The following is a 12046-nucleotide window of genomic DNA, read 5'->3' on the forward strand; positions in this document are numbered from 1 at the left end:
GGATAGCATATGTCAGCCCATTTCCATTGGAAATGCCTTTTGGTTAAACTGTCTGCGAGGAATTTGCATTTGCACTGTTACATTGTTATACAGCTTTAATTCACATAAAAAAACAGCTGCTTGTTTAAGTGAAAATATATTAATGGGGTTTTTTGCACTAATAAAGTTGTGGAGTTGTGAAGTATTTTGTCTTGCATCAGTTATATTGTTATCACAATTTTCATTATCATCAATTTTCAAATATATAAATATACATAAATAAATTTTCAAATATATATCGTGATAAATATTTTTGGTCATATCGCCCTGCTCTACGTGCACGTCTCTGATCATTTTCCTGAGTTGTTCACTTTAACTTTGGGCTGTTTGTGGATAAGCCGTGCACTGTAGCCCACAAAGGACGAGCCCTTAATACTTTGATAGCGCCTAAGTTTTCTATTGCATTTATGGTTTGTGGAAAAATGAACTCCAGCTGTGAAAGCGCTGAGGACGTTCTGACATCTTTAATTCAACCTGCACTTAAATCTTGGACTGAATCGCTCCACTCAGGACTGTGCGTGCTGAGCCATTATCAGAGCCATGGCTGAATGAACATACGCACAGCCTTAGACGTGACTGCAGACACGCTGAAAGGAGATGGAAAAACGATAGGCTTCATGTTTGTGTCTCTGCTTACCAAGAGGCTGCACAGACTGCAAACACTCAGCTTGTCTCAAACCTGGTGTCCACAAACAGCCTCAGGTACTTTATAATGTTTTAATCTGATTTTTTGTCCATGTGGTGATGTCAGATGTATAGTTGATGACTTTTCAGCATTTTTACTGATAAAGTTTCTTATGTCTGGTCGCCCCCTGCCTCAGACCTCAGTGTTCCTCCTGTGTGCTCAGCTGTCTCAGTTTGAGTGAACTGTCTGTGGTAGTTCATCACCGAAGATCATCACACTGCACATCAGATCGGCTTCCTCCAAATCTGCTTAAAAATACTTTTAATACTGTTGGGCTTTTATCCACAGATTAATCAACACTTGCCTTGCTACAGGCTGTGTCCCATCATGTTTTAAACAAGCTATAGTTCAGCCTCGTCTTAAAAATCACAATCTGGACCCAACTGTTCTGTCCAATTACAGACCAATCTCAAAGCTTCCCTTTCTTTCAAAAGTTCTGGAGAAACTGGTCTATTTACAGTTTACAGTTGCAGGCTTACCTCGGTCTTAATGAGATCGATGAAAAGTTTCAATCTTGTTTTAAATCAGTACACAACACAGAGACGGCACTTTGAAGGGTTGTTAATGATATTCTCTTAACTCTGCATTCTTGTTGTTGGACCGTGTGGTCCAGGTCAGAACTAACCTTAACTACTCCTGGACTAAAGTGTGGTGGTGACAGAGGCTTCTCTGTGGCAGGAACCAGACTCTGCAATAGTCTTCGTCTTAATATTAGACCTGCACAAACACTAACATTTTAAATCATCACTAAAGACACATTTTTATGGTCTGGCTTTTAACACACGTTAAACATTTTGGTTTTAACAGCCTTAGTTGTTGTTTTTATTTACTTGTTTTATTTTTTTTCCTCTCTTCGATGTTTTACCTGCATCACTGTTGTGCATCTTATTTTAGTGGTATTTTACATTGCACTTTGTGCAGCATGGACTGTTGGTAATGTGCTAAATAAATAAACTTCAGCTTCACACAGGTGTTTTTCTTACATTTACACTACCAGTCGAATGTTTGGACACAGCTTCTCATTGAATGGTTTTTCTGTATTTTTACTACTTTACACATTGTAGATACAAACGTCAAATATATGCATCGAGCTTTATAGAATTATGTAGCAAAGAAAGATTGATAAAAACACTAAATGTGTTTTATATTTTAAATTCTGAAAGTAGCCATCCTTTGCTTTGCTGATTGCAAACCCTCGGCCTTCTCTCAGTGAGCTACATGATGTCGTCACCTGACATGGTTTCACCTCACAGGTGTGCCTGTCAGGGTTCACAGTTGTCAAACACAGCCCTATTTGACAACTGTTAGAATTCATATTATGGCAAGAACCATAATAACTGAACCAGCATGGCTACCACAGCATCCTGCAGACACATGCCAGGACAGCACAATGAGCCCAAACACACATCCAGGCTGTGTGAGGGCTGTTTGACCAAGAAGGAGAGTGATGTGAGGCCTCCACAGTCACCTGACCTAAACCCAGTGGAGATGGATTGGGATGGAGCGCAGAGTAAAGGCAAAAGGCCAACAAGTGCTCAGCATCTCTGGGAACTTCTTCAGGACTGTTGGAAAACCATTTCAGGAGACGACCCCATGAAGCTCATGGAGAGAATGAGAAGAGTGAGCAAAGCAGGAATCAAAGTAAAGGCTGGATGTTACCAAGAATCTAAAACACGGTTCTGAGTTATTTCACCCTTTTTTGTATAAAGAAGAACCATTCAATGAGAAGGTGTGTCCAAACGTTCGACTGGTAGTAGGGCTGCTCGATTATGGCAAAAATGATAATCACGATTATTTTCACTGAAATTGAGATCTCGATTATTTGACGATATTTATTTAACCCTTTAAGACCTACTATAGAACCAAGTCCGCCAGAGCTTATATTATTTTTTTACATGTTGTAGTGCCATTTGTGGGAGCATTTCAAGTTGCTATACAACTGTTATAGCCCATATTTTAATAATATGTATGCATTAAGTCCATAGTAACTACATTAATGGCAAAAAAGTGCAATAAACTACAAAAAAAATTGAAAATCATTTTTGTTTTTTTTACATATATTTCTACTTGGAGAAATTTAAGAGGCTTATCCCTCAAAACTTTAAATACAAAAAAGTTGCAAAAAATAGTTTACAACAACAGGAAATTTATTTTGAGTGTCTTCATAGTTTTATTTTGGAGATACAGCAATTTTTATACACTGCAGGAAAAACAAAAAACAATCCTATGATGCAAATTTGCAAAGAAAACAGCAGGTGCATCAAAATAAACTATTTCCAGCAGTGCAATTCGAGTTCTAAGCATCACAGAAACTATTCAGAAAAGTCAAACATGACCAGTATAGGCTTTTAAGGCCTACAAGTAAAAAAAAACTAAATTTTCCACGAAAATGACGTCACTTCCGGTTTCGGGCAGGAAATGGCGGACATGCGATAGTTCGCGCTGACGTCTGTTTCACTGTGGGAAGTGTTACGAACAGCTGATCGGATCGGCAAAGCGTGTTTCTGGAATATTATGTTTTTGTTCCTGCAAGCGCTTTTTATGCAATTTTTGCAAAACTATATGTGGAAGGAAATCGTGACCGAGGACAAGCTGATGGCATAAGATGTAAGTACAACTCCTCTGGTTTCATATGCAAAACAAATTATTGCGCTAGCTTACACGGTTCCGGTTCTACAGGGATTTAAAAATAGTTACACAACACGGAGCGTGCTGCTCTGACCGGCTTTAAAGGGTTAACAATAACAATGTATTGAATAATGACTTTAAAAAATAATATAAAATAGTGTGCAACACCACTGAAGTTTTTTTTTACCTCTCTTTTCAACCAACGGCAGTCACTCTCTCCTCTCCAAATAACTCCTGCTTAGCTTTCCGAGCTTCCCTCGGGTCCTCTTAATCAGCGGTCTCCAACCTTTTTTGCGCCACGGACCGGTTTATGCCCGACAATATTTTCACAGACCAGCCTTTAAGGTGTCGCAGATAAATGAGGGAGGGGCTAATAATCGGCTCAGTCATTTTTAATGATCGTTGAAAGCGCCTATAATTCTCAAAAAAAAAAAAAAAAAAATGATCGTTGAAAGCCCAGATCGTAATCGTGATTAAAATTCGATTAATTGAGCAGCCCTAACTGGTAGTGCACAAAAAGTTTTTGAATGCTGTTTGCACTTCTGTTATAAAATGTCAGTTTTAATTTTACCATGTTTAACTAACTTTATTTGGACTTTTTTAACACATGCAGGACCTTGGAGTAGGGGTATGTCACCAGGGTGCAGAGGAGGCTACCCCCCCCTCCCCCCCTGTCCCCTTCTGGCTGCCTCTGCCTCAATTTTATCCCACAACTTAGACATTCACATTACTCACACTCTCATTACACATACATATAGGATCTTGGGGGTGGGCACGATACACGGAATCCAAAGTACCATCAGGGTGTACACCCCACCCCTGGCGTCGTTGCCCACCTCTCAATTTTAAATACACGTAGACATTGAGGGCTAGCAGGAGGGACCATGCGCTTACCTGCTGCTCTCTGGCAGGTAGCTCCATGCCCTCCTGGGTTTTAAATGCACCTTAGAACACACATGCATCAACATTACAATGAGCGGGTGGAGGGAGGTTTGGAGTTATCTCTCACCCCCATTCTCTGCGACCTGCTGGAGCGGGGGGGCTAGGAGGAGGAGTTGGCCGTCCGACTGCGGTCTGGAGTGTGGGGCCTTCCTGCTGCTGCGGAGTCGGGGCGGTCTGCCTCCCCCCACGTTGGTTGAGTGTGGAGTAAGTGCATATGAGAGCATGAGGGTGGGAATGGATGTTTGTATCTGTGTGTGCCTGTATGTCTGTGTCTATATGTCAGGCTGGGTGTCAGGCGCCACCTCTCTGGGGACATCTTAGGCCCTCCAAGGTTTGGAGGCCTATCTCCCCCTACCACCACTTCCCCTGCCAGTGGCGGACTCCCTCAGACATCGGTGCGTTGGTGGTTCTTTGTGTCCGGGGATGGGCGTCCAGGTACACACCGGCTCACTCCTTGGCGGCCGCTTATCGGGGCCTGGAGCCTGGGGCTCGCTCGGGCCACTTCGGAGGTGGGGTGCCCCCGGCCTCTCGGCCTGGGGCTCGGTCACTCAGGCACGGCTGGCTGCCGGCGGAGCTCACGGGCGCGTCACTGCAACTCCCCCTGGCTTCTGCTCCGCGGCTGCTGAGTGAGCCCTCATCTGGGACTCTCCTCAGCTCTTTCTGGGACAGTGGCGCGGCTGCCCCTCTGTTGGTCTTCCTTGGTCTCTTGTGTTCTGGGGGCCTCTGGATGTCTGGAGTTTTGATCTCCTCCATACCTGCTTCATGCCCTGGAGGACGGGGCTGTGGCCCCCCCACACCCTCTAGCAGATCATTACATGAAGGAACCTTTTAAAAAAAAACAAGCGCGTCCATGCTCACAGGTGTACACACGGGTGATCACACCCACAAACTACACCCTTTTTGGCTCCTACCTCAAAGCACACTGTGTTCTGTTGATCTTATGTGCTGCACAATAATGTTTAATATTTAGTATTTACTGTCATATTCCCATATATCATTGTGATGCTGTTTATTCTATTACTCTTGTTCTCTTCTGCTTGTTTTCTTTTTTCTTTCTCAGCAGGTGATCCAGGTGATCGATATATGCATTTGTTTTTCTTTTTTTTTTCTGCCCATTCTTTTGGTTTTTGTCTTTTGCCCTTCTCCCCCGTCCCTCTTCTCAGCTGTTTCTCTTTCCCTCTTTCTTTCTCCCCTTCTTTCCCCCAGTCAAGTCTGTCCCGTATTCAGTAAGTGAAAATAAAATAAACAATAAAAGGTGAATCAAATGGACCATTACGGCAAGGCTGTGATGGTCAATTTGGTAAAGTAAATCCGTTGGGCATCTTTCTTTGCCTTTAGACAACAATTCTGATGCAAAAGAGCCAAACGGGACAGGCAAAAAACAAAAAAACAAAAACAAAAAAAAAACACTGTTGTAAATATATTAAATCTTATAGTATAAGATGGCACCTTTAAGTGTGTCGTGTCTTGTTGTGTATTGTAGACTGGACTCTTTATCAGGCTCCTGTATCTATCCATGAGAGCCTCTGTCAGAATACCAGAACATATTTCCTGATAACAGAACCTGTGTCAGAACACTAAAGCATCAGCGGCATCAACACCTCTGTCAGAGTACGAGAACGTCTGTCAGAACATCTTAGCCTTTGCTAGAAGACCAGAACGTCTGTCAGAACATCTGTCCGGACATCTGTCAGAACATCGTAGCCTCCGCTAGAACAACAGAACGTCTGTCAGAACATCTGTCAGAACATCTGTCCGTACATCTGTCAGAACATCGTAGCCTTTGCTAGAACACCAGAATGTCTGTCAGAACACCAGAACCTACGTCAGATCTTCAGAGCCTCTCTTACAAGGTCAAAATCTTTCAGAACATGAGAATTAGGGCTGGGTATCGTCACTGATTTCTAGAATCGATTCAATTCCGATTCACAAGGTCCCAAATCGATTCGATCCACGATTCGATTTAATTCGATTCGATTCGATTTAAATCTGGGAAATTTTGACAGGCAGAAGTATAATTCAGATCAGAACATTTACATATTTTTGTATCTATAAAAAGGAAGCTGACACTCGCAAGACTTTATCAAAGGTGTGAGCATCACAGCAGATGCCTTTGTGTCAAAGTAGCTGAAGATAAAACACAGAAAAACATGAAGGTGATTTTCCTGGCCTGGGATTTTATAAAAATATTCTGCAGTACATCAAAAACGAAAGAAAACCATTAATTAATGAACATTACCTCTGACGTTACAGCGGTTTTATTAGACACACGGCTAAGCATTTTGCATTTTGAATAATATTAAAAAGTTTAAATTTGTTCAGTATTGAACAGCAGAAATGAGGTTTTCTTTTCGGAAGAATGTAAAAGGGAAAAAAACAGCGGCCGACAGCGCTGTAAACAACAGTAGACTTGTGCGTAACAAGCAAGCGAATAATGAAGAAAGCGAAACTGTTCGAGAGAGAGAGAGGGGGGGGGGGGAGGGAGAGAGGGGGAGGGAGAGAGGGAGAGAGAGAGAGCTGCGCATCGCAATGGAAGCAAAACAGAGTGAATTCATGACGATGTTTATGTGAAGCGTTTGGATCTTCTTTTGCTGCTGGTTCGGTCAATATTGTTTGGAGAGAGATCAAACTAACAGCTTTAGAATCAGCGCATAAAGGGCGTGAACACAAAGCGCGGACCCGGATCAGCGAGCTGTCGGCTTTCAGCCCCGACTGTGAGAAAGGCGACATCTAACTGATTCTGATCCGCGGGTCGCGCTGTGTGTTTAAGTCTATGTGCAGAATCCGTGTTCCTGCTCTCATTTACTGTTTGGTGGTTCTTGAAATTTTGTGAGATGTCACCAGAGATTCTGGCATTTCGGACAAAATAAATTTATATTAAAAAATCGATTCAGGATTTTAATGAATCGATTTTACGTTATCCAAGCCAGAATCGATTTTAATCGATGAATCGATTATAAAAACCCACCCCTAATGAGAATGTCTTTCATGACAACAGAACTCTTGTTAATGCACCAGAACGTCTGTCAGAACATCTGTCAGAACATCTGTCAGAACATCGTAGCCTCCGCTAGAACAGCAGAACGTCTGTCAGAACATCTGTCCGTACATCTGTCAGAACATCGTAGCCTCCGCTAGAACACCAGAACGTCTGTCAGAACATCTATCAGAACATCTGTCCGGACATCTGTCAGAACATCTTAGCCTTTGCTAGAACACCAGAACGTCTGTCAGAACATCTGTCCGTACATCTGTCAGAACATTGTAGCCTCCGCTAGAACACCAGTACGCCTGTAAGAACATCTGTCAGAACATCTGTCAGAACATTTTAGCCTTTACTAGAACACCAGAACATCTGTCAGAACATTTGTCCATACTTCTGTCAGAACATCTTAGCCTTTGCTAGAACAACAGAACGTCTGTCAGAACATCTGTCAGAACATCTTAGCCTCTGCTAGAACACCAGAACGTCTGTCAGAACGTCTGTCAGAACATCTGTCCGTACATCTGTCAGAACATCGTAGCCTCCGCTAGAACACCAGAACGTCTGTCAGAACATCTTTCAGAATATCTGTCCAGAAATCTGTCAGAACATCTTAGCCTTTGCTAGAACACCAGAACGTCTGTCAGAACATCTTAGCCTTTGCTAGAACACCAGAACATCTGTCAGAACATCTGTCCGGACATCTGTGAGAACATCGTAGCCTCCGCTAGAACACCAGAACGTCTGTCAGAACATCTGTCCGGACATCTGTCAGAACATCTTAGCCTTTGCTAGAACACCAGAACGTCTGTCAGAACATCTGTCAGAACATCTGTCCGGAAATCTGTCAGAACATCTTAGCCTTTGCTAGAACACCAGAACGTCTGTCAGAACATCTTAGCCTTTGCTAGAAGACCAGAACATCTGTCAGAACATCTGTCCGGACATCTGTTAGAACATCTTAGCCTTTGCTAGAACACCAGAACGTCTGTCAGAACATCTCTCCGGACATCTGTCAGAACATCGTAGCCTCCGCTAGAACAACAGAACGTCTGTCAGAACATCTGTCAGAACATCTGTCCGTACATCTCTCAGAACATCGTAGCCTCCACTAGAACAACAGAACGTCTGTCAGAACATCTGTCAGAACATCTGTCAGAACATCTTAGCCTTTGCTAGAAGACCAGAACGTCTGTCAGAACATTTGTCCGTACATCTGTCAGAACATCGTAGCCTCCGCTAGAACACCAGAACGTCTGTCAGAACATCTGTCCGGACATCTGTCAGAACATCTTAGCCTTTGCTAGAACACCAGAACGTCTGTCGGAACATCTGTTCGTACATCTGTCAGAACATCGTAGCCTTTGCTAGAACACCAGAACGTCTGTCAGAACATCTGTCAGAATATCTGTCCAGACATCTGTCAGAACATCTTAGCCTTTGCTAGAACACCAGAACGTCTGTCAGAACATCTGTCAGAACATTTGTCCGTACATCTGTCAGAACATCTTAGCCTTTGCTAGAACACCAGAACCAGTTTTGTGGATATTATACATGGTTATGCTGAGGATATGTCGGCCAGTTTCCACTGGAAACGCCTTTTGGTGAAACTGTCAGCGAGGAATTTGCACTGTTACATTTTTATATAACTTTAATGCACATAAACAGCTGCTTGTTTAAGTGCATTAAAGTAGTGCATTTTTTTTTTTGCACTAATAAAGTTGAGGAGTTGTAAAGTATTTTGTCTAGTGTCAATTATATCGTCAGTTATATCGTTATCGCAAATTTTCAAATGTATATGGTGATAAATATTTTTGGTCATATCGCCCTGCTCTAGTAAATGCACTGATTCTTATATAGCGCTTTTCTACTCTTCCGGAGTACTCAAAGCGCTCTATACAATCTATACAACAGACCTCATTCACCCACTCATACAAGCACTTCCTTCTGTACTCTAAGCATTCACACACATTCACACTCCGATGCATCGGAGAGCAACTTGGGGTTAGTTTTAGGTTCTTGCCCAAGGATACTTGGCATGCAGACCTGGGAAGCCAAGGATCGAACCACCAACCTTCCAGTCAGTAGCTGATCTGCTCTACCACCTGAGCCACAGCCACCCCAGAGAGCTACCCCAATATTTCTAACAGACATGATGTGTCAGGCAGATCACATCACCATGAGGACCTTGCAGTCTGGGCCAAGCTGTGTGTGCCCTTTTTTGGGGAGTATTTTGGATTTATGGATTGTTTTGGCCATATCATACCGTTCACAGTAGAACACCAGAACGTCTGTCAGAACATCTGTCAGAACATCTGTCCGGACATCTGTCAGAACATCTTAGCCTTTGCTAGAAGACCAGAACGTCTGTCAGAACATCTGTCCGGACATCTGTCAGAACATCTGTCAGAACATCGTAGCCTCCGCTAGAACACCAGAACGTCTTTTCATGAAAGCAGAACCTCTGTCAGAACGCCAAAACATGGCTAACAACACCAGAATATCTGTCAGAACATCTGTCCGTACATCTGTCAGAACATCGTAGCCTCCGCTAGAACACCAGAACGTCTTTTCATGAAAACAGAACCTCTGTCAGAACGCCAAAACATGGCTAACAACACCAGAACATCTGTCACAGCAGGAGAACAGAAGTCCGCTCTAACCCATTAAAGTTTGTCCCTGCTGGTCTGCACCGGGCCTTCCTCACTGAGCCTCCGCAGGTCTTTGGCACACATGAGAGCTGAAGGAAACAAGCACGGAGTGAAGGAAAGAGGACTAAAGAGCTGCCTTCCTCTCCTCACTCCTCCCCCAGAGCTGTCGGTCCAATGTCACTGAGAGAGGAAGCAGGAAAGGAGACACGGGTTCTCCTCTCCCCCCACCCCCGCACACTGGCCGCTCGTTGGCAGGGGGGGAGGGAGGAGCAGCGTGGCCGCGGACGGGAGCCCGCACGGGGGTTGAAGTGAAAGCGCGCTCCCCGCCCCCTCCTCTGCAGCTCATACTCACAATCTGGGCTTGAAGGAGGTCCGCGGGGCGGCTTCCGCTGCGCTTCCGGAGACACATCCGCGTGCGTCTGTCTGCCTTCACCGCCGCGCACCGGGAGCTTTTTATCATTTACTCCAATCAGAGCTCACCGCCGCCGGAGCAGAACAAGACGGAGAAGAGGAAGGAGTCCTCCTCCTACTTGGGTTTTTCCCACAGAGAGAGAGAGAGAGAGAGACACGCAGAACAGGAGAGAGATCACCGCCCTGACGGACACGGGCGCCACGGCGCATGCGCATATACATAACGTCCATGCAGGCAGGAGAGCTGGAGTTGAAAAAAAACTTTATCAACTGTTTACTCACGTTATTGAAGCACGCGGTTAGTTATTACACACCAGACAGCAAACCACACCTACCTGTCCAGTAATACACACACACTCCTGCAGCTGTATCAGCACGACGTTTGAGTAAAACAGGAAACATTTGTATCTGATCCGGTGTTTAAACTCTGGCCAGCGCTGATCCTTGGCATTAATATCAGAGAGCAGTTTATTTCAATCAGATAACGGAGATAACTAATAGCCTCGGTGATGTCACTGCCTACACACCTGTTTTTGTTGTTATTGTTGTTTTACCTTGTCTTTAAATCATTGTTCAGTTTCGATGCTGATATTGTTACAAATGTCCCTACAGCTTAAAGTGGGAGGGGGGTCAGAAAGTCATGTTTAGTCCTGAGTTTTCTGTTTCAATGGAGATGCTGCGGGCTTGAATAACTTTTACGTCAAAGAACCAGCTGGACAGCTTCCTGTGGCTTCTGCAAACAGACACACACGGTGAACAGCAGGGGGCGCCATCCACCAAGGAGAGGGCAAAGAGCGAGCTGGAAGATGGGAAGTTTTTATGAATTGATTTCCTTCCTGGTTTCCATTCACTGATCATTGCCTTTAACTGCTGCACAGATGAGGTGGAGTTACTGACTCACCTGTGTAACACTGAATGAGTGCACACACCACACATTTGTAAACCACAGCTGCAGGAAACAGGAAACCCTTTCCTGCCTCTGGCTGTGTTTTGGCAGCAGCCTTCACTGACTGATATTAGGGTGACCTTTGAACCCAGCCTGCATTGTGTTTCTGATATCAAATTTGTTTCCACCACCTGCAGCTGCTCTGCTGCTCACTGACTCAGCAGGCGGTCTTTCTCAGGTGTTCTCAGCCTGTTTGACACACACCGACTCACAGGTGAGCTGCCACCAGCACACTGTGCAGTTTACCCTGTCACCACATGAGGGCACTGACAATGCACACTGAGTTTCTGACACGCTCGCAGTGTTTAATGCAGGTTTGTTTCTGCAGCAAACATCAGCTCAAACAGCTGATCCTGGGTCAGTTTATGAATGTAACTCACCTGAGAGCATCAGCTCAGAACAGGGCTGATTATTGCTCAGGTGCAAATGTCTCCTGTCATCATCACAGAACTTGACATATCTGACAGCCAATAAAAACTAAACATGTTAGCTCCGCCTACACTGGTTCTCCCCTGACTTTGCACTAAGTGAAGGCATGTCCATGTTTCAGCTCTGTTTCGCTTCCAGTGTGTGTGGTTTTCAGAGCTCGAGGCATGCATTGTTTGTATGGTTTGTTTTACCATAAACCAGAGTTTCCTGCACAGCCAGACACATGTTTATTCATATGCAAATATCTGTTTTTGGAAATTATGGGGACAAATTAAAGGTTTGGAAAAGCAGAAAAATCAAGTCTCTGCATGAACATCCTGTTTGGGTCAGAT

At 44.2% G+C, this 12046-nt stretch overlaps 1 protein-coding gene across 4 annotated transcripts in view; it reads right to left on the bottom strand.

Annotated features, from left to right (window-relative positions):
• The window catches only part of rgs19 (regulator of G protein signaling 19), a 46669-nt gene extending 36131 nt beyond the window's left edge, over window positions 1–10538 (bottom strand). For 2 of the 4 annotated variants that reach the window (XM_026153817.2, XM_080295394.1), the window contains exon 1: window positions 10281–10536. Coding sequence is in view for 2 of the 4 variants with exons in the window: in XM_026153814.2 (XP_026009599.1) it covers window positions 10281–10388 (108 nt within the window). In the remaining 2 variants the exon portion in view is untranslated. Of the gene's footprint in view, window positions 1–10280 lie in introns of all 4 variants that reach the window. The other 2 variants (XM_026153814.2, XM_026153815.2) reach the window with 2 other exon arrangements.
• Between the last annotated feature and the right edge of the window lie 1508 nt (window positions 10539–12046).

Source organism: Astatotilapia calliptera, chromosome 20, assembly GCF_964374335.1.
Source record: "Astatotilapia calliptera chromosome 20, fAstCal68.1, whole genome shotgun sequence".
In the NCBI taxonomy this organism is placed as follows: Eukaryota; Metazoa; Chordata; class Actinopteri; order Cichliformes; family Cichlidae; genus Astatotilapia; species Astatotilapia calliptera.